The 23,914-nt window shown below is 40.7% G+C and overlaps 1 protein-coding gene and 1 non-coding gene across 2 annotated transcripts in view; one reads left to right on the top strand and one right to left on the bottom strand.

The window, feature by feature from the left end:
- Positions 1 to 23,914, top strand: part of st6galnac3 (ST6 (alpha-N-acetyl-neuraminyl-2,3-beta-galactosyl-1,3)-N-acetylgalactosaminide alpha-2,6-sialyltransferase 3) — a 97,558-nt gene that overhangs the window by 32,766 nt on the left and 40,878 nt on the right. Inside the window, exon 3 of the mRNA XM_067606479.1 lies at positions 7,715 to 8,124. Coding sequence (XP_067462580.1) covers positions 7,715 to 8,124 — 410 coding nt within the window. The remainder of the gene's footprint in view (positions 1 to 7,714; positions 8,125 to 23,914) is intronic.
- On the bottom strand, positions 16,914 to 17,011 carry LOC137194892 (small nucleolar RNA U13). Its single transcript, XR_010931034.1, has one exon. It is a non-coding gene; the product is annotated as a small nucleolar RNA U13 (small nucleolar RNA).

The following is a 23,914-nucleotide window of genomic DNA, read 5'->3' as shown; positions in this document are numbered from 1 at the left end:
TCTATCACCGTCTGTCACCATCTATCACCGTCGATCGCCATCTACCACTATCTATCACCGTCTATCACTGTCTATCACCATCTATCACCCTCTATCACAGTTGATCGCCATCTACCAGTTCTATCACGGTCTATCGCCATCTATCGCCATCTATCACCGTCTATCACCCTCTATCACAGTCAATCACCATCTTACCTTGCGATTCACAAGATCATGCAAGAATCTTCATATGACGCTGATTGGTCCCAACCACTGGTGGGTAGGAGACAAGAACATAACTTGAAGCCTGACAAGATGGATTCTCGTGTAGTCTTGTGTGATCTTGCAAATCCAGCTGCCTTGCAAGGTAAAGAAGTCGGAGTACCCGGAGAGAACCCACGCAGGCAGGAGGCGAATGTGCAAACCCCACACAGACAGGCCTCAGAACATTCTTGCTGTGAGGCGACAGCGCTAAGCACTGCACCATGTTTGATCGACATTTGACTCAAAAATCAAACTAAGCTTCTTGTATAGAATCAAAGGATGTTTGTCTTCCTTCATCAGTAACACTATTGTGCAGTCAACCTTCATGTCTGTCCTTGACTATGGCGATATTCTGTATTGTCACGCTGCCCCATCAACACTTCACGGCAGTTGTGTATCATAGTGCATCACGCTTTATCACAAATGACAAATTTCATACTCTTCATTGTTCTTTTTATCACAAGGTTGGTTGGACTTCCTCACAGTCAAGAAGAAAAAGCCATCTCATGTTATTCATCTATAAAGCTCTACTGTTGAAGCATCCAAACTACCTCATATCTCTTCTCTCATTTTAATCTACTAACTACACGATCCAGTAACTACTTAACTTTAGATATCCCTCATGTTCACACTAATGTTGGCAGAACTGGCAGCTTTTAAATGGACTGAACTGCAAACTGCCCTCAAACTTGAGTCTTACATTCCTTTTGGGGAATTTAAAGCTTCATTATCTGATGTTTTTTATGATTTGTGTAACTTTTTAAAATGAATTCCTTGTTTATTGTGTACTTTCTGCCTACTCAGGTCTCTCTTGAAAAAGAGATCTTAATCTCAGTCAGACTTCTCGATTAAATAAAGATTAAATAAATAAAAACAAAATAAAAAAGCTTATAGTTTAAACATCATTTCATGTACAGCTCAGTAAATGTACAGAAAGTTATTTATTGGAGCTTTAGACCCTTTTTCACACTGCAGTCTTAACATGAAAGCGTCTACTGTTTTACAATGAGCTTACACGTTTTTCATATTACAGTTTAAGTATCATAAACTGCATCATACACGGGTAACCTTTTCATTTATGGTACATTCATATTCTATAACCTTCCGTTAACATTAACCTGCCATCGCACAGGTTCACTTCGATAATGACGGTGTATTCAAATGCACTCATGCGAAAGCAGCACCTCCTTTAGGATTTTCTTAATTCATTATATCACGTTCTGTGTGATGGATCTGAAAATGCCTGTTTGATGTCTCCTGCGGGCATTATTTCTTTGTAATTCCAAACACCCATGTCCGTGATCCTATTCTTCTGCCTTCAAACAGCTCTGTGCTGCATATTCCCCGCACAATTTATGGAAATTGAAATATCAAAGCCTTTTAATTCCCACCACATCAAAATGTAAAAACCAAGCTGTGTGTTTGTTGTTTGGGGAGGCAGCCGGCGAAAACTGAAATTATGCTCATACTAGTGGTTATTGGGTAGTCATGCAAGAATATCTTATATTTCGCTCGTAGAGATGTATGCGACATTCCCATCCGGCAGCGAATGAGAATTCACTCGTGCTTTCTGTTCAGGTAGCAATACAGCTCGACCTGGAGTTGCACTGGATGCACTGGTCCTTCATGAGAAGTGGATGCCTTATATACTTCAGGCTGATATTGGCAGATTAATGCGGAGAGTCATCCTCTGCCTCCGGAGAGTTTCATCCACACAACATGGGCCCAGAGGCAATCACGTCTTACACCAATCTCTACGTCTGCACCTCCTTCTGCTTCCAGACAAGCCTGCTTAAATCACTGCCCTCTCCCAGTGGAGATTTATGCAAATCATAGGAAAGACTGGCAGCTTCTGCAGAATTAAGCCTATTTTCGGCTCAAATTGTCTCACCAGTGAGTTTGCTACAGCAAATTGAAAGGGGCAGTGATTGGCCCGAACGTGAGTGTCAAAAGTGTGCTGCGTGCCTCCAAAATTTCTGACAAAGGATGGATGGAATTGTAGAGGTCTGGTCAAGGTGATACTCTTGTGCTGGGTGTCGTGAGCGATTATGTCCGGAGTGAAAGCCTGCTGTGTGAGCTGTCAGCCTCTGTTAAGCACACAGCAACACCTTAAGAAGCAGCAATATTTCTCCTGCACAGCAAGGCAATCTCACATGATCCACAGTGAGGTGTCATTCGAGGCGTTATAAACCCCTCGCAAGCATGTATAATGCATAACCTGGTAGCATGGGAATAGTCTGCCTTATTTTCCTCATTTGATTGAGTCTGTCCCCAGGTGTGATAAATTGTTCCTGCTCTGCTTTTCAGGAAAAATAGAAAACATTTGTCTTGTGGCACTTTACATTTATGCTCCTGGTGTAGTACAGAGATTCAATATTTTCATTTAGACCTGAAAATGTTAAATTCAGGCCCTTTGAGATATAGACGATGGCCAACGTGGAGGGAAAATGCGTTTATTTCTGGATCGTTTTGTTAATAATTTAATGAGTTCTTCTTAAAGATACTAGCTATTTTCAAACTAGTGATTTACTAAATCAAGTTGCACATTAAACTAAAGAAGAAATACCTCAGCTAGTAAAGACTTAAATGATGTGTAAATCAATTGTTAGGGAACTTCTGTAATGCTGTCCAATCACAAGCAAACAACTAAACGAAAAAGAAAATCACTGTAGCCTCACAAGCTTTAGCATCACTTACAAACATAACAGCTTTAGTGCAGGCTAAATACAGAACTATGGAACGAGCCTTAACGATGTAAATGTAGGTAAGACTTTGTTTTATTTATACATGCATACACTGAGAAATGTGTGTGTTTCAGATTTAGCTAAAGCTGGGGACACACATGATGACTGTTGAGCCAATTATGTGATCGGAGCGAGTTGAAGCGGGTCGGTGTCAGTCTGGGTCGGTCGGTTTTGACAGTTGGCAGATAAAATCATTTAGTGCTTGATATGTAAAGATCCAAGTCATTCGCATAAAGATTTTTTTAAACATGTTTGATATTTGTGACTGACAAATGGCGACCGATGATGTCACTTGTGTATCAACATGAGGGAGATGTACCGGTAATTAAATAAAAGAGAGAATGGGAATAGCGAGCAAAAAGGTTTGTGGCGTGAGAAAGCACTGGACAACTAAAACAGAGGAACCTGAAGTTAGCTTCATTTTACAAACTACAGTCACCTCCAGCTCCCTCAGTCCACATTACCCACAACCCTCCATCCAGGATCTCATCCAAACTTTGCACTTTTTTCTTTCTTTCTTTCTTCTTATTTTTTTACACTTCTCAGTGCAAACTGCTTTTTAACCATGGATGCATTAATATAAGCTGCTGGTTGCCTTCTTCATTTTAATGGATAATTGCAATGAGGCAGAGAATTATCGCCACCCGCTGTTATATTACAGAGTCCTTATTCTTGTCATCAGTCATGTTTCTTGAAGATACACAGGAGAAGATACAGACGGGTGACAAATTAAAGGAAAAACCAGTACAGGCCTCTATGCTTGACCACTACAGTGAGGGGATCTGGTGGGGAATTTTGCTGGCATGGTTTGGGTCCACTTGTCCTCTAAAAGAGAAGGGTCACAAAACCAGGTGTGCAGAGTTTGATTTGAGAATAACTTCTAGGCTGCAACTTGTCCTTGACATTGAACCTGCTTTTTTAAGTTTCAAATAGTGACAGTAGAAAAACTGAGCAAAAACTACAGCTTATTAAATGAAAAGAAATTCTCAAATTTTTTGCATGTGTTTTGTAATTAATGTTTCCCCCCCGACAAGGAGCATTAGAAGTTAATCTGTTGCTTTTTCCAGCGTATACAGCGACAGCTAATCAATGAATTTTTAAGCAGAATGATCACGCATTTTAGACTGGGACTTGGCACATTAATGCAGTAATTATTGCCTATCAATTAATCGTGTTTAGAGCATTTTAATGAACGTCAAGGTTAGGTTCCCCATCCCAGTGCTATAATTTAATCATGACCGTGTCCTCGACATTAGGCCTGCTTTTTTAAATAACCCACTTTATTTTTGAACACACTTGTGCATAAAAATCGGAGGCTTTGCTGAGTAGATTCTGTACTTATCAGTGAGTGCCAAAATTATTGGGATTATAAAAGTGCACTCTGCTTGCAATTACTGCATGCTACAGTGAAACAGCACCATCGTGAACATGAAATTGAAGCATGAATCACAGCTGAGAGGAGGACTAGGCCGTAACATTTTATTGATTTACACGATGCAATATTCACATATTGGTCTGGAGCTAGATTCCAGTCTTATATAATAAATAAAAGACACTTTATTAGTGATTAGTGTTCATGGGAAGCAAATACTGTTCATTGCTGCTTTTATTTTTGTGAGTATATTCTAACTACTCAAATGCTCGTGTTTGTTTTTAAATGAACCTTGCAGGACAATGAATCAGTTCTCTGCTTCAGTTCAACCTCAGTCCTCTCCCTTTTTTTTTGCCACTGAGCAGCTCTACTGATGCAGTTGTAGGTTACTGTAAATGCCTTGCTCAAGTGCTCCTCAGTATACAGTCACAAACCCGTGCGTCTCACATGCAGCGAGCCACGCAGTGTTCCCCACAGAGCCCAGCCAATCTGTGTGTGCTGAGAGGTGTGATGGAGTTATGAGCTGGGCTGAGGGGCAGCGGGTGATGATGGACGAGCTGCTGACAGCTCAAGGCTGCGGTGATGTGTGTCTCAACCACCCAGTAAATGGAGAGCTACCAGCCCAGGTCCAGAGATCATTTCTTAACCCATGACTGATCCCATACATGGGAGGAAAAGCAATAGCAGGTAGCTTTGTTGTTATATTGCATGCAAGAATTATGTCTGATAAGGAAAAAAAATCCATTGTTTCCCTTCTAAGCAGTTGATCCTGGTGTATGTGCAGCTATGAGTCATGTGTCGTTGTAACAGTTTACTGGATTGTCTTGTGTGATTCTGTTTACACACTAAAACTCTCTTGTTTGTTGATTAAACGCAGAACATGCAAGAGAGATTTTCATGTTCGCCGCCCTAAACAGCGGGCCAAAAAATGCAGCACAAATGCAATTTGTATTCAAACCAATGACATTACAGTTATTCTCCATTAAGCAAATGATCAAACAGGGCTTAGTCATGACACAATGCTTTTTCTTTTCTAACTTTCTCTTGCATTCATTCACTTAAGTAAGTTTAATCTCATCACAAACCGAGCATATTAGCTTCAATTAGGTAAATCTCCCATTTCGGATTCAGAGAGGGCTTACTCCCTCCTTTGGCAAAGTGTAGCTAAGAGCAGTTATTGAAGATTCATTACAAATCCCCTTGCTCCAGTAAATTATAATAAGATATATATACAGTATATAGTAAGATAAATTACACAATGTCTTTGGCTCTCTGTTCTGCATCATCGCAGTGAGACTCAGTTGTAACCTCTGAGGTCCCACATTCAATTAACTTAATCAATGTTAGTTCTGGGCACAGTGACAGTAATCTTAGGAAATAAAAGAAAATTATATGGAGCTGTAAAACCCTGATGAATATTTTTTTATTAATAATTACCAAATGCATTTATTTTATGTGCTGATCACATAAGCCCCTTGCCAAAACATCACTTTAATATTATTGCGCACATATAAAATATATATCTATGGTATCACAAGTTATAACAACATTAAAGGATGAGAATGAAACATGAGATACAGTATATATTTTAGAGGAAAGTCACACTTTGAGTCATTTAGTATCTTTACAACATTTTAAAACAATCCTTGTCTTATTGTGATTCCCATCTTTTAACAAATCACTTTTCAGTTAGTCATATTAGACGAATATTTGTCACTTTTTTAATAGTTGAAAATAAAAGCTAGAGGTGTATTCAGATGATATGATTTGAGACTTGAGGTGGACTTTTATCGATTCATTTTAGTTCACTTTAGTACACTTGAGATGTACATTGAAAGGACTGTGGAGTTTAGGTTCAGTATTTCTCATTGAAACGTATTGCGTGTGTCCCTGAGGTCCAACAAAAGTGTTGAATGCATGTCCTTCTTCATAAAATATTTCCAAAGCCCATTTTTTAAAAGTATTTTGAATCCTATATTCATGCTTCTTCTTTCCTGTCTTTGCTGGTGCATTGATGCTTTTATTGGTGCACTGAATCCACCTGTAGATCACTGGAATAATGTGAAACCATTGGCAGAACTGTGTATCGCATTTCTTATGTGCATGTGACCAAGACAAACAAAAAGGGGACCCACTCATAAAAAAAAATGTGCCATAGTGTCAAGGAAATTGCTGGAGCTGGTTAACAAAGTGAAGAACTTGTCATTATACCGGGATGTCTTATGCAGGAACATTTATTGAAGCTCAATTGAGGAGAACAGAGTTACAGTACAAGTGAAACACTGTGCAATGCCACTCAATTCTCCCGTCTACCTCTGGACAATAATGTTTAAAGCCTTCACCAAATCATTGCCCTTACTACTGCCCTTACACAGGTTACTTGCTGTTCATTCTAAGAGGAAACCAGTATGACCGTCTGCACAAAGCACAGCATATCTCCACTTAACCTTGGTTACCAGAGGAGACAGCCAGCCTTATCAAGACAGCTGCATATCCCAGCCAACCTCAGTAGAAAGAAAGGTGAACCGCTCTGAAATAGAAAGGTCATGACCTACTGCTCCAAGGATAGAAAATGACCAGATAATGACCCGTAAAACCTGAATATTTCCCCCACAGTTCCTCCGTTTTTGACCGCCAGGTCAACCTTAATTACCATTACATTAAAATCAATTAAGGTCACAAACACTTACAATAATCTATCATAAACACTCAACAAAACAAGTAAATATGTGAATTACCATCAATAATCAAAAAATAATCAATGTTCAACAATGTTATGCATCAATTTCCATCAAATGCCAATTAAAACTAATATAATTTTCACCTTCTACGATACTAGAGATCAGAAACTCCACAGGGTACCTGTGACTCATCTCAAATGACTTGGGACTTGACCTGGACTTGCCCTAATTGACTTTAACTTAAGACTTGACTGTTTCAAATGACTTAAGATTGTTTATTTGGCAATCTTGCCTTTATTTGAAAGCGGACAGTCTAGACAGACAGGAAATGAGGGTAGACACAAGGGGTACGACATGTGACAGATGATTTGGATCAGTATGCCCCTTAAGACGTGACCCGGACTTGTCTCAAAAGACTTCAGAGTTGACATGGACTTCCCCCAGAAGACGTGAAATCAGCTCTGACTTTAACTAGCGAATATTTGGGTGATTTCACCAGAGCATATGGTTCATGCACTCATGCCATTGGGAACTTAGGGACACTGTTCTGTAGCTGACCTTCTAACCTCACTGTGGAGTACAGATAATAAAATATATATGTACTGTATAAATAATTTACCTTCATGGACTGATAGTATCTTATTACTGTAGCTGACTTGCTTCCTCTCCTCTAGCCCCTTAAGCTGCACTGTGAGCTCTGCAGCATCGTGTCCAGCTCCGGCCAGATGTTGGGCCAGGCTGCCGGCCCGCAGATCGACCGCTCTCCCTGCATCTGGCGAATGAACAACGCGCCGACACGGGGCTTTGAGCGCGACGTGGGCCAACGAACCACCCTGAGGGTCGTCTCGCACACCAGCGTCCCCCTGCTGCTTCAGAAGCCCCAGTACTTCTTCGGCCAGGGCAACGACACCGTCTACGTCGTTTGGGGGCCGCTACGAAACATGAGGAAGGACGGCAAGGGCATTGTGTATAATATGCTGCGACAGGCGGCGGAGAACTACCCTCACGCACGCATCTATGTCACCACAGAGGACAGGATGAACTACTGCGACATGGTCTTCAAGAAGGAGACGGGAAAAGACAGGTGAGTCTTCTGTATTTATTTGCTCCTCTTTTTTGGCACAGCATCACTACATTCCTCAGCAGACTTCCAATTTTTCACCCTGACAAATTTACCACTCAGTACTTTGACATTCACTGTTCTGTTCGCTGCTATAATATCGACCTTATCGAGGTTGATGGTCTGCTCAATGTTCTGTGCTTTCCTCGTCTCAAATCCTCCCTTTCATGAGGCATTATCAAAGTGAGTTACTTAACTTTCCCCCCCAAAGAGGCTCTACATGGCACTGGAGGCCATTTTCTAAAGAGAAGCTTTTATGAGGAGTCTCAGAAGCATGCACTGCCTGGGTTATAGGCATCAGCCAAATGCCGGTCTGGGGAAAATCTGGTTAATGAGGTAGCATGATTCTGGCAGTCTTTCTAAACACCCTAGTTGCAGCTGGTCTCACAACTTCTTTGACAGTGTCTTGGCGCATTTTGAATTTTCAAAAAGCTGTGAAATATTTGGAGCTGCAGATCAGTTAAAGATAACTTGTAAAGCTTGCAGAATATAGGTTCTGTGAGATCTATCATCATTGTTTGTCGGAGACGTTTGGCGACAACATATTACGCTCGAAATCGTACTCTGTAATTTAAAGACAGACCCACCTAGCTACTCATTTTTCTATCAATTCCCCTAAGAGAATTGCAGGTTAATGACTAGAACCAGACTCCAAGCTCGCTATTGTTTAGGATGAACCTCATTTCTCAAGCAAGCCTCCATTCATTTCCACAGAGCTCTACGGCCCTGCCTCTCCCACATGTCATCAGGACCTCTCTTAACTTCTTAAGAGGATTAACATGTTCGGTAATAGGCATAGCATCCATTCCATTTCAGCTCCATTGTCTTTTTCTTATTCACGATGGCAGGGTTAACACTGAATTTCATGTAGAGCGTCCGTATTCAGCTTGGCTCAGCTGCTCCGAAGGCTCGCAAAGCACAGATAGAGATGTGGGATTAGGGAGGGATGCTCGGGGAGAAGGATCTCATTACAGGACATAATGCTCCTGGGGGTGATGCAGTGCTTCAATCATTACTGATTGGTAACAGAGACCAAACTGGAGGTGTAACAATGAACCACATCTAATGAATATGTGATGAGAGCTGGGAGGTTTGTCTATATGTTTGCTTCCCTTCCTGTCCGTCATTGTTTGTGTTTGTTTTAAACTTGGCTGCACGTATTCCAGTATTGAGAGGTAATTAGTGTCCATGGTAACAGCCTTTTTTTAAATTAGCCTGAAAGACAGCTGGAACACCGTATATTTAAATATAATCAGAGGCAGAGGAGGGAGTTTATACAGTACATTACTCCAAAAATAAACCACATCTTTTAATGTTACTCACCCTCACTCATGGACACTAGATTTCAGTCCACAACAATTCAACACACTGAACAAATCCAGAAATAAACTACTTCACGTCATTTTCACCACTCATCCATGCGAACTAGATTTATTAATGTCTTCAAGTCCACAGCAACATAACATACAACAATCTGAAAACACTCTTTCTGGAGCAACTTGTCTGCCTTTTCCCTGTCATTTATATGTGTGTGTGTGTGTGTGTGTGTGTGTGTGTTCAATGGTTTACTGTCAGTGCTTGCCGCATGGTGCCGTGGATAATCATCAGCATGGTGGAGATGGAACAGTGATCGAACACAACTCTAATTATCCAGATTGCCGCGAGCAGCCTGTGAGACGCAACGTCTCAGCTTCGACTTGCTGATCAGGCGGAACGCAGCGCCGGCTGACTGGCTGGCCGGTCGACCGAGTAACCTTCTCTCAGCTAGCAATTTAAAACGAGACGCAGCCGTCTGTCAGGAAGCTCAGCCACTCCTGGACAGAGAAGAAGAAATTGAAGTTCAGAAAGACTCGGAAGGTGGAGGGGTTATGAGATTCTAAGCAAGGCTTTAGTAAAGTCCACCTCAGTCCATTTCGAGTCAAATCCATGACCAGGTTAAGCTGATTTCAAGTCAGCAGCTGGTTGAAAAAGGTGTCAAGAGCAAATAAGGACCAGCTGTACAAGACCAAGATGAAACCTTATAATAGACACCAGCTACAGTATGTCCTAATTCCAAGGCTGATTCTAAACAGGTTTTGTGTACGTTTATACGTTCATGGAAAAGACACATATTTACATTTATATTCAATCATTTGAATAAGAGGAGCCACTGAGAATAAGTGCTTCGACATTCAGTTCCCTGTTCCACTTGACACAAGTGCAACAAGGTGCTTAAAGAGTGCTGCAGAAAACTTGACAATGAGCCTGAAAAAGATTGAGAGTTGGAGAAAGAGCCTAGTAAATAAGTACTTAAAGGTATACTGTGCAGAAATTGTTGGTTGCTCCTCCCTGGCTCGACACCAGAGAGAGAGAGAGAGAGAGAGAGGGAAAGAGAGATCAGCAGTAGTCGAGTGAGCGAGCTAGAGAGTGAATGAAGAGAGCGAGCGGTGCTGGCGAGAACAAAGCCGTGAATCAGATAAATAAAACGTTATTTTCTTTATGACAGTTATGTTCTAAAGCATAAATAAACACTCCCACAGCTCCGCACAACCCTGCGGGAAGGTGCCGCATTGCCAGATTTTGTGTGAAGAGCAAAGCTTCATCCTGTCTGCTGTGGCCTCTCTGCTCTGCGTGTGTGTGTAGCTCAGCCCCGCCCTCGGTCAAACAGATACACAGACCTGCAGCTCTTTATACATCCATGACACAGAGACAGAGAGCAGAGCGGAGCAGAGGAGAGAGACAGAGATAGTGATGTAACCTGGTTGCTGGCAAAGGTTTACGCCCAGAAGCGTCCCAAACACAGCAAAATAATAACAAAATAAGAAAATACAGGCAGAGGGCAGAGTCTTTGTAGATTCGTACACCGCCACACACTTCTCGTGGGTCATAAGTAGGGTTGCCAACTTTCTCACTACGAAATAATGGACCAAAGGTGACATGCTGAGTGCCGGGAGCTCTGGAGGAGAGAGCTGGGAGCGGAGCCAGAGCTCTCCGGGAGCTCTTCGAGACAATTAACACCCCTGAGTCATGCCAGATTCTGCTCTGATCCGGAGCCGTTTACCGGTGGGAGGAGAGCTAAGAGTTTATTTTTTAAACTTTGAGCAGCAGCAATACTAAGTGCTCCGTCTGTGTGTCTGTTAGCATGTTTAGCAGAGCAGCAGCAACAGTGAGTGCTCGGTCCGTCTCTGTGGCTACTGGACAGGCAGGCGAGGGAGTTTATATCTGTTTATATGTAGCAACATCATCATGCAGAAACATGTCAGGTCACGTGGGATTTTAGAAGGGCTTGGGAAAATGGCATTTTGACACTAAAACATAGGTACTTATGTACAGATTTGAATACATATAGAACACTAATGTGAAACTACAGAAGGATATAAGGAATTAATTGACCTGCCCTTTAATTGACAGTGGAAATATAAGTTTGATTGATGTCCAATGATGCAATTTCTTGTATACTAACTGTAAATACAGCATACCATGAAGACTCGTGTATCGTATATACACAGCATACATATATCGTCTAAATATAATATTATAATATAATAATAATGTTGTGAGGAGTTTCTTTTAGGATGAACAGAGATGTTCTAAACCTTTCATCATCCAATTATTGAACTGACAATAGATTCAACATCATTACATACACAGGATGGATTCTGCCGGTGAGAATGGTCTTTGTTTACTGAGGGAGAAAACTTCTGTTTGTATGCACCTTCAAACAAAGAGGAAAATGTATCCTGATGACTCAGCTGCCTAAGGTGACGTCATAATGACGTCAGGGGTTCAAATCCGGCCAGAGACTATTGTGGCTTGTCTTCTTCTTCTCTCGTCCGTCCGTCCTATCACTCTCTTCAGTGAGCTGCCTCAAAAAAAATAATCTAAAAGAAATAGGCAGAAAAAAAATCAACTCAAGACAAAAAGTCTGACCACAACCTGGGTGTAAATGTATTTTCACAGCCGCTTAAACATATGATTCATGTAATTGTGCAGTGCGGCTGGAAGTTGCACAGGCTGAACCTATCCGTTATCAGCACTACCTCCTGAGCCGCAGCCGTTGGCTGTCGGACTGTATCGGCGTGGCCCTGTTAGCGGCAGGAGATAACAGACCTTACGACAACACAGGACTTAAATCACACTGTCAGTTTACAGCACCGCCACCTGGGCCTGCGTGACCCGGGTCTCTGCTTCCCAGTCAGCTGCACCTTCATAGTGGATGTTTGTGTGCATGTGTGTGTGTTTGCACAGGTGAGATACTTTCCCTCTGGTTCTGACGTTTATTTGGGCATTTTTATTTATCCTTCTGAGTGCCTATTTATTATAGGAAGCTGTTTTCCATGCCAAGAATCAGGATTCCTTAGTATTACATCCCTTCAACCATTTTAACATTTAGAAAGTTTCATACAACCCTAAAGGTCACCTTTGTTTTTTTCATTGGAAACAAACGTGTTTTTTTTCTTCACTGTGTTTTTTCTTACGACTTAAAGGCCCTGAAAACCTATTTTCCCAAACAGGCTGTTACTATGAGTGATGAGACACAACACAAACACAATATTTGCTGTAGAAGAATGTAGGATAGTTTTGGTTATTATACACGAGAGATTTCTCTCTTCTTTCTCTATTATCTCTTCTCACTGATTTGAAATGGCTGGAGCTCTGTTGCAAAAAAGTGGCGGGGTCACGACCTTGAAAAATGTGTTTTTCTTCTTTTTCCTAAAGTTGGATGTTTGTGCTTCACTGGACAGGTTGATGTTAGTGCAGAATTTGACACTCGAAGGCTGTTTTTACAGTCATCCGCTGAAGGGGAAAAGTTTCTTTGTGCTCACCTGAAATCTGAGTTTAAGGCGTGTACCTACGAGCGTGATTTGTGACATCACAACTAGTTTGGAGCCAATTGTTGTCCAGTATGCAACTTACTCAAGTGTGATGTGGAAACTTGAAGCCTCCAGTGCACAAACAAATTATTATTCTTTGCAGAATAAGTTTATATCTCTTAAAATATGTCTGGCGGGGAGCTTTAAAGGTTGTGTTTACAGCTTCAGTTTGTGGTTATATTTTCCATCTTTTTATTTTGGCACATTTTAGAATTGTGTGAAACTTCAGGATGTTATACAGCTGTTAATCCCCTTTCATGTAATAGACAACAAAACTGCCTTTATAGGCAAATACAGTAGGCAAATTTGACTGAAGGCCTAGCTAGCAACTGAAAAGATGTTTCCAGCTGAGGTAGGAATGTCCTAAAATCATTACATAACATTTGGCCCACAATTCTAACACTAACATCCACTATACATTTACGTCTGCATCTGCAGTTGAAAGAAATGTTCCTCACATCACCTCTGTGCTTCTGCTTGTCAGGTACAGCATGAGATGCAATCAGTACAAGGCCCCACTCATTACATATATTTAATTATAGTCCATTTACTGTACATCTGTCTACTTAAAATTTAATTTTCCCAAATTATTCTGCAGTGCATACAGAGTGACATTTGGCTTGACTTGTCACATCTGACTCATAATTACCTTCTGTCCCGGCAAACAAAGACGTCTAAAACAAGAAGACATCGATATCACGCAGCTGTTACCTTTCATTTGATAGACAAATGCAACACCAACATCCACTGCACACTTGTATTTGCACCTACAGTTACCCGAAATGTTTGTCACACTATTTGAACGCTGATTATATGAGTCCCTGTGTGCGTCACAGAGCATGAGATACATACAGTATGAGGACAGGATCATCAAATATTGCTCTACAAGTGGTCAAAAACTTCACGAGTGACCTTTAATTACAAGGAAGTACTGATGTCATTTAGTTATCAACCATTTACTCCCATTTACATTTCTCCCAATCATTCTGCAACACATACAGCTTCTGAATAGATTAAACACTGACTTGTTTTTAATATTACAAACTTTATGTTGTCAAGTTCAAGTCCTGTTCTGGCAAACAAAGACATCTAAAACTGTTACAAACTCTTCATTTGATGGACAAATCTGACACAAACATATGGTACAATTTTGTATTTGCATCTGCAGTCAGATAAAGTGTTTGTCACGTTACCTCAGTGCTTGTATCGGTGTCCATGTGTACTCCTTATGCACGTAGTACAGCACGAGATGCTAACAATACAGGGACGTGCTTTTGAGTTGTCAGAAACTCCACTAGTAACCTTTACTTTCAAGAGAACACAGGTGTCATTTAGTTAAAGCTCATTCAATCCATCAGCTATCTGCTTGTCGACGATTTAGCCTCTGGGGACAACGGCCAATATTTCAGGGCTTCTGGTGTAGCCTGTGGATATCTGGATAATGGATATCCGGGCCAAGACTTTCTGTTCTGTGCACTGGTCATTGTTTACAGTCCGATTAGCAACTTGAGACGGTCAAGATGACATTTCAGCTAACCTCTATATGCATATGATTGCAGATAAATGTTTTAAAAAGCTAAAAAGAAAAAAAAGAAGCTAAAACGTCATCAGATTGCCTCTTTTACTTTCCACACGGACTGTTTACCTGCATGCAACCAAAGCCCACTCAAACTTGATTGGTCAATACTACTCGGACTACAAACGGAAACCAGAGGGCTTCCAGTACCAAAATCTTGTCCCGTTGCCTACAGATTCTCTTCCAGGGGAGTTTTTCCTCGCCACTGTCGCCAAGTGCTTGCTCATGAGGGAACTTTAAATTAAAGAATACAGTCTAGACCTGCTCTATGTGAAAAGTGCACTGAGACAACTTTTTTTATGATTTGGTGCTATATAAATAAAATTGAATTGAATTGGATTCTGCATTCATATGCAGATATCAGTTTATAGAGATTATAGCTCATTCACCTCTGTCTTCACTAGTTTGCATTTCCTCCAATCATCCTGCAACGCAGACAGCATGAAAAAAAGATTAACATTTACATATTTTTACGTACAAAGTTTTATAGTGTCACATCTGTCTGGAAATGAACTCCTGTACAAACGTTCAAAATAAGAAGACATGGATGTGACAGTAAAACATGTAAGATGACATTTGCTCGAGGGATTATTTCTAAAGAGGACTTTGGTTTCTTACTGTTGTTGTCAGATGAGAGTTGACAGAGTGTGAATGCATCAGTAATGTGAGAACTCAACTGTGGTACAATGAAAAAAGGAAAAGACTAACTGAGACTAAGTGTCAGTCCCCAGATTTAAGCAACAATAGGTTTGTGCAGTGGCGACAAACCTAAAAAAAAAGTGACACAAACTGAACATATATACACAGATGTTATCCTTAAAGCAGTGGTTCTCAAGCTTTTTCAAGTCATGACCCCCCAGAATAATCAGGTTGGTGTTTGAACCCCCCCAACCCCTCCACTTCACCTCAATGCAAACTCATTGAACACATTGAATAAACTGTCTGCCTGAGGCTGTTCAGGGATTACTGTAATATAACACATGAAAGCTGTAAAACTCATACGGGAAGACCATTGCTTTGCCCGCAGACAGAATAACAACTAATTCGATTTTTGTTTTAATTAGTGTTTTTAGATTTATTGAAATAACGGCACCTTCACAGTCAGTCAACATATCTGCTTTAGGCCTAAAAGAGCAATAATAGATAAAATTTACATTCTCATATTACTGAGGTAATGGAGCCTGTTAACATGTATAAAAACAGTATATATCCTGATGGCCTTACACACCTTAGTTTAAGAACTCTTTTCATATCTGTTTACACCTATTCTGTGTGTATCAGTATTCAGTACATTTTCCTGTAATAATGGAGATTCTGTCTGTTCAGACTTCTATTTAAAGCCTTGTTGCCTAATATCAATCAGTTCATTCTTGTTCTTTTGTTACGAAGCAGGGACATCATTCACTTCCCCTCACACATTTTAGTGGGCTGGCTCAGTCTACTTATTTGAACAAAAGCAACTGTATTCTTGGTTTTATGTTGGAGAACGCCACACAATGATCGTCTTCAACTCTGATGAGCCGTGATCTGTATTTGCTCTTGATGAATGTCAGTGTGGAAAATGTCTTCTCACATAAATCTGTAGATCTAAAAGGAATAAGTACATCCGTTGCATCCATTGTACATCCATTACTGACAGCCAGAATTCTCCCAGTGCGCGTGATGCAAAAACAGTCTGTAATGTGCAGTCAGAGGAGAAGTAAAACAGGACATCCTACAGTTCCTTATGACCTCTTATGACAGGTGTTGTGCATTGGAGGCTGGCGTATCCAGTCGTATCTCTTTGGCGTGTCGTCTTTAGGGAAATATCTGTTGACACTGCCAAGCAGGCTTCTGAGGTGAGTGGTAATAACGCCTTTCATTGTTTGGATGCTTATGTCATAACTGTCCATGAAGTACTCGAGTTCAGGGAACATTTCAACACCGCCCTCCTCGACTCGCACGGCCCATCGCTCCAGCTTCCTTTTAAATGCTGTCGCATGTTTTGACAGTTCAGTTTGTCAAAACATGCCTGCAAAATACGCAGCCCACTCCGGGTCAGTCAGATGGTCAGTGAGGGAAAAACCACAATCTGATGACATACAGACCTCGTCACGCCGCTCAAACAATCTCGTCAATACTTTATCCCAAGAGAGCCATCTTGACCTCTGTGTGAAACCAGAGCTGCCGAGTCTCACGTTTTGACCGTGACACTCGTGTAATTGACACAGATCTCACAGTCTCACACCACACATGCCTTTTCTCACGCTAACTTTTCATCTTCGCTCCCTCTGATATAAAATTTGTGATTTTTAAGCGAAGGAACAACAGTTCTACTTTTTCAAGTTCAGATGGGCTTGAGGTGCAGAGCGTAACAAGGTTAAGGCAGCACTTTTCACAATTTTCCGTGAACACACTGATCATCTGTTTGAACCGAAAGTGTGCAACAACAAATCATTGCGACGCGTGTTCTGGTGGAGCTGATAATTTACAAAGATATTACTTCTATCTGGATGATCGGAGCAACTTGGTGAGAAGCATAGATTTTTCTCATCCTATGTTTTGAAGAAAAATGTGTAATATCTGGAGTGTAGTGGGTCAATAGCCACTACAACCCCCACCCCCACAGCTCCATCTGTACATACAGATGACACAGTTTTCCCAAATTGGTCTGTCTTCATGCATTTTGCTGTCCAGGTTGTTAAAAAGGTCGCGACCTGTGCAAGTTCCCTCCAACCAAATATCCTCATCATACATTTTAACATCTTTGATTCGTCCATTTGCAGTGAAAAATCTTCCACTTTTCTTTGCTCTGTCCATGAGCTTCATTTGACAGTGGAATAGTCTCAAGTGTGCCAGCTATTTTCTCACACCGCATAGCTCTTGTCATTGCAACGGCTGCTGGGCGGATGAGGCTCTCAGCAATAGTGTGGGGATTTTTCGATTGAGCCACCAGATATGCCACTTCATATGAAGCTGTCAGGGCCTTATCAGGGACTGTAGTGTACTCACTCACCACTGTCTTTTTAGCTCTGTAGTTCTCCCTCCTCAAGTCAAAAAATCTCTTAAGGGTTTGTTGATGTGAGAGGTGTGTTTCGTTTTCAAATGTCTCTTAAGTTTAACTGGTTTTAAGCTTTTGTGTGTAAGTACATCTGAGTAAATAACACACTGTGGATATTCCACGTTGTTTTTGGATATGCATGTAAATCTATATTACAGAAAGTCAGGGTCATATTTCCGAAGCTTGTTGGGAACCCGGGGCTACTGTGATGGTGCTACTGTGACCCACCTTTAGACACCTCCTGTTGGCCCAAGTCTTGTTGCTCCATAGTCATTCCATGTGATACCTGGGAAAACTTGCTATATCTGCTTTGTTAAGCATGGTACTGTGGAACAAAAGCACCACAATGAAAAAGGTTTTTGTGTGTGTGTGTGTGTGTCTTATCAAACCTCATGTGCACGCACACTTTTACTCTTACAAACACACTCAATAAAATCTATTCTAAGGCAATTATATCATTGATGCAGGTGATGTAATGTAAAAACCATTCCCCAGTCTACAATATGTTATTTTATTTTTTTCTCCACGACCATCTGGCGAACCCTGGAAATGACACAAGAACCAAAAATGGATGTTTCATCTGCAATTCATCATCGGGGGTGAGTCAGTTTAATCTTAGATGAACTTAATAGCAGATGCTCCATTCTCGTGGGCCTACAAATATAGGGTGAATTTTATTTTAATCTGTTTTTATTAGCGTGAATGTCACGGCTGTGTAATCATACTTCATAATCTCTTGCCTTCCACTTAAAATGAGTGTAAGTACCCCTGGCAGTCAAGGTTTACTCATCCTAAAATAGTTTGGGGTTTAAAAAACGAAACACCGTTCAGTTCAACAGCTCCTCCGTGTTATAATCATAGTCTAAGAGATTCCCGGTCAATATTTGCGAATGTGAACAGCTCTTAGGCAAAGTCACATGTCGCAGATCTGAGTGTCTCCGTGAAGTTGTTTGTTAGAAACGCCGGGAGCTGCTCTGTAGAGATTGAATCGGAAAAGACAGAAGAGGAGGAAAGCATTCATAGGGATTTTCTTGGGATGAAGGAGTATTTTCTGGTTTAAAACTGACATAAACCCCCCATGGAATAAAAGCTCACATGGATATAAATACTCAAACAAAACTAGAATGCAGTCTTCTGTTCATTGTCTGTGGAACAACTGTAGATTTTACACCTGATGACGCTGCGAGTTTGAGTTTTGGCTTTACGGTTCCCGGCTTTTGAAAATTATTTCTCAATTTTCTTTCTTTATTTATATAGTGCAAAAGAGAAGTTACCTTAGAACACGTAGAGCAGGTCTAGACTGTACTCTTTATTTTACAGAGACCCAACATTCCCCCATGAGCAAGCACTTGGCGACAGCGGCAAGGAAAAACTCCCCTTTAACAGGAAGAAACCTGAAGCAGAAACGGGCTCTAGGTGGGCGGCCATCTGCCGTGACCGGTGGGGTTGAGAGATAAAGAGGGAGGGAGGAGGAGAGAGGAGAGAAAGAGGGAGGGAGAGAGAGAGAGAGGGGAGAGAGAGACACACTCATTGTCCAAACATTTAATTGAACTGAGTTATCACAAAAGAAAGCAGCACGGTGGAATTCATTTTCACATTCTCACGAAATACAGTCGGTAACGTAGTGACTCCTTCTGTTGGCTGCGGCTAGTTTCAGCTGTAGCGAAAAAGGATGTGAAGCAGAAAGCTCTGTTGGCGTCGCTTATTATTCAGCAGGACAAAGTTATAAAAATTGGATGGTGCAGCACAGCTAATGAGCTTCAACCGGACTTTCTGGTTGTCTCTGACTTAAAGGTCAGTTCTGTTAAGATGGTTTGAAACTGGTGAAAGCTGTGAAATGACTTGTTAATGTTCAATAAAGTTCAACCCTATCCAAAAGCAAACAGCGCTCTACTTTACCTTTGCTAACACTGATCGCATCAATTCTATTGAAATGAAATAAGCTGATTTCAATTTGAAATTCTGCTGTTATAAATAATCTCATGAACATGTCCTTAAAGCTGCACCAGACATGTTTTTGTGCATTGATAGTCCACAATAGCTGCAAAAAAATCAAATGTTTCTGTTTTATCTTTTTTTTCTTTCAATTCAGTTTACTTTATTTCACCACAACACTCAGTATCAATACTGCTTTCAAGGGAGTTCTGGAAACATATATTGAAAACAAATATATAAGTAAAGAAATAAGACAATTAAAATCTGCAATTTAAGCAGCAGGGATTTTCAGGACATGTGGATCTCAGCTCTTGAAAGCCTCTGCTGTTGATCTTGTGCGACCATCAGGGGCTGGTGGTTAGGGGCTTGACTTGTCATCTGATTGGAGATGCAACTGCAACTTTGTAGACAATGATAATAAAAAAGGTTTCTTGAATCTTGAGGTTTACTGAAAACTGAACTATAATCATTTAACTTCACATTAAAAGACAAGAAGTTACTGTTGGCTGTTACAGATTACAGTTTAAAAAAGCTCAGTTTTATTTACCTCTGATGACATTGTTTTGATTTGTCTCTTATTGTTCACCACAAAGGTTTATCGCTGGTGATCATACCGGACATCAGAATAGTTTTGGGCAAAATGGACCACTGAACCACAACATGTCACACGAGAAAGAAATTCAGAGACAGAGATGGGATGCTCTTCTTTGCCTCACTTCAGCATGCTTTTACGTTTAAAAAAAAAAGAAGTTTGAAGTCCGATATCCTGCCTAAAGTAGCTGGAAATTGCTGCCTGACCCTGAATTTTTCTAACTCAAGGTGAAGGAATGTGACAACGAGCACCATTCACCGAACTTTGTTGATGCAATCTGCATGCTGATGTGATTGAGAGTAGCCACTGGCTTCAATGTCAAATGACTCTCCACCGGTGCACAGACTTTTGTTTACAGGGAGTGTCGTACGTGACTGTATCTATAATTGGTTTGTGTATTGATGTCAAGAGAAGAAGAAGCTGTAGATAGCGGAAATGCTGCTGCTGGTTCATGTAGGAGATTGAAACACAGCGTTTGCAGCATCACCACATAATTTCATGCTTATCACGGCAGGCCGTTTAAAGAGAAAAGAGAGCAGAGGGATTCAATGTGTTTCTCACCACATGCAGCTGTGATTCTCACTGTATACGGCCTTAAAAATCAGCACTAAGCGTGTTGCTCTCCATCCAAACCAAGAATTTGTCACTGAGCAAGCGTGTAATGACATTACATTTCTGTGTTGAAAGCTTGTAATTGCTGTGAAATTATCTTATTAAATGAAGCCACTGGAAACTGGAAACACAAATAACCCCGGCGTTCTGGGTGGCTGTACATCGGGTCAAAACTGGTCAATTCAGAAGAACAGGAATGTGATTGCACGTCCTCTCACAGAGGAAGAGTTGGATCAACGCCTCGTCATTTTCTGTGCTCCCGTGACCCCGTCTCAGAGGGAGAGGAGCAAACTGTCAGCTGAAGGCGAAGCGCAGTCTTCCTTAGAGTCCATTTGCATTTATGTCCTAATGATATAACGACACTCTGAGGATGTTAGCAAAACTATTAGCGAGGGAGACACATCGGGAGGGTCGTTGGATTTCCATTTGGAATGTTAAAAAGGCAAAAATCCTTTTGTCCTCCATCTTTGATGAGATCAGTTTTATTTACGTGTCATTTGTGTGAACATTACCAGTCAAAGGTTTGGAAAGTTTTGATTGGTACTGCACATATAAAAACATTTGCAACCTTCCCTTGAACTGTATCTCTCAGTAGTGATGAAAACTGCAGTCAATACCGTTCTTATATATCGTCTTATGTGCACTATAGGAGCCAAAGTATTAAGACACCTGAATGTTACCCCAAAACATGAATGTTAAGCACCTTATTCCAATTCATTAATATGCTGCTGCAACAGCACACCACAAGAGATTTGCTTCCATTCGCCCACACAAGCATTAGTGAGGACGGGTGCTGATGTCCGGCGATAAAGGGGGGATTTATAGATGTGTGTTAAGTGGTAGCTTTGGAGCCTACGCACAAAGCTGCTGTAGCTGATGCGCGCCTACATTAAAAATACACAGATGTATTAAGAGAGCTGGATCCTTGCTTCCAGTTTTCCCCAGTGTCACTTGCAGTTATTGCAGTGAAAAGAAATCTGTTTTTTTCCCCATTGACCATCATGATAAAAGAGACATCTGTGAAACTTTTGACAGGACACCTCCAACTTCACACAAGGTCAATTATTAATCTTTGCGTTATGAATATTTAATCCTTGAAGGTTTTATATTTGTTAAACTTTCCCAGAGCCTTGAAAAGCAATTTTAAAGTTTGCAGCGTTTTTCGGCTTATGTGCCAGGTGAGCAGTTTTCATTTGAATGAATAGGCGCCGTCTTTCAGCCAGGTGTCCAGTTCCTATAATACATCCATGAAAAAAATCCCCACTACTACCACAGCGCCTGAAGTTACTTAAGTATGTGCATACTCTACAATCGCTCTATGTCACAAAATAAATGAAAAAATGTTAACACAATTACTGGGAGAAAGATAATTTAAGCGTGATACAGCCTGATTATGTATATCTGGTCAAAGTGTTGCTATCAATGGATGAAATTAGATCCTGAGATTAGTTCCTCTGGTTCCAAATTACCTGGACTTTAGACACTAAACTGTATCTATTGCAGGAATGTCATTAATACCAAACAACAGGTGTGTCAACATATTTTTGGCCATATTTATTTACCTTGTTTCATCTCATATTTTATGTCTGATTGGATTTTCTGCTCCGGTGAATAAATAATTCAGGAAAAAAAGGTCTGTGGTAGGAGAACGGCCAAAGATTTTTACTTTCATGTCACCAACAATTTTGTCATACAAGATGACTCCTTTTTGTCATACCTCGTTTTAGAAAAGACATATTTTTATATATATTGGAGTCTCTCTATGGTTTCCAGCCTTCCTGAATGGAATCTCCTCTCTCCGCAGTCTTTGCTAACAAAATCACGTCCGCCTCACATGAATCAGGTATTCTACCAGCTGGGCAGTAATGCAGGTAGACATGATGGTTAGCCCGCGGCCACAAAAGCAGTAAATGCATTTTCTGCTCGGCTTTGCGGCGCCCGATTGAATAAGCTCCACTGGGTGAAATCTCCCAAACACACACCTGCATCACCAGTCATGTAGCAACCCATTCCCATCTAATAAGCCTTATTAGATCAAATGCCTTTGTGGCTTCAGAAAAATAACTCCCTAAATAGATAAAGCAGCCTCATAACACAAAACTCCACAGTGTGTCAGTGTGTATTAAGAAATGTCTGTGCAACAGTGTCACCAAGATAGTTTCTTGCATAAATATGCTTTTTATAAGAGTCATATTTGTCCTTTAAAGGACTATATTGGCCTTATAAGGCTGAGAAGATTAGATGAACCTTTATTGGCCCCTATTGGCAAAAATATATAGCTGTAACAGCAAAAAGTAATATGATTCAGTGGAAGAAATAGAAAACTAACACTTAAAACATGCAGTAGAATATAAAGTATGCCATTATGAACAGGAGAAACAACAAGAATAGTAATAAAGTGAAGCAATCAAAACAACAGAAAACATTTTGTTTTTACTGGCATTTCTCCATTTATATGCACAAAAATAAGTTAACAGATGGTAAATAGAAGTACATATCACCACAGTGTTGTTAAGAATAAAAAAATAACTTCAATAAATTCAGCATTATATAGCCTACTAGTGATATGTGCAGAGTGCAAATATACAAATAAAAAAAAATCAGAGGACACTAATGTGAATTACCCGGGATACTAATGGTCTGCAAATATCTTTTGTCTCCACATTAATTAGGAAGTGTTGTGTTTTTTGTGCAAACCATTGCTGCGAAACAGCAATTAATGTGATTCTGACTGTGAGTTGTTGGGGTTTTGTGTGTGTGTGTGTGTGTGTGTGTGTGTGTGTATAAGAGCCGTGTGTTTTGCCGTGAAGGTGAGAGCCTGAGAGAGAGAGTGAGAGCGTGTGAAATGTGGAAATGCTGTGGTCAGGCATGAAAATGTTTCACAGGTATACCGCTGTAAATTTTTACCACTCTTCCTCCTCTTCTTCTTTTCCCAGGCCGGTGTTTGACATTTTAACTGCAGCAGGTGCGGAATTCAAAGTCTCCCAGTAGAGCAGATAACTCACTCTCTCTACATGTCTCACGGATCCTCTAACACCTTCTGACTTAAACAAGCTTCTTTCTGACGTTTAGGCCGGCTAAACACTTGTTTCTTTACGCTCACTGTTCTGTGGAATCACAATCAAATAATCCGCAAAATAGGCCAG

Source organism: Thunnus thynnus, chromosome 12, assembly GCF_963924715.1.
Source record: "Thunnus thynnus chromosome 12, fThuThy2.1, whole genome shotgun sequence".
NCBI classification, from domain to species: domain Eukaryota; kingdom Metazoa; phylum Chordata; class Actinopteri; order Scombriformes; family Scombridae; genus Thunnus; species Thunnus thynnus.
Note: the sequence above shows the minus strand (reverse complement) of the source record. Positions and strands in the feature narration are given on the sequence as shown.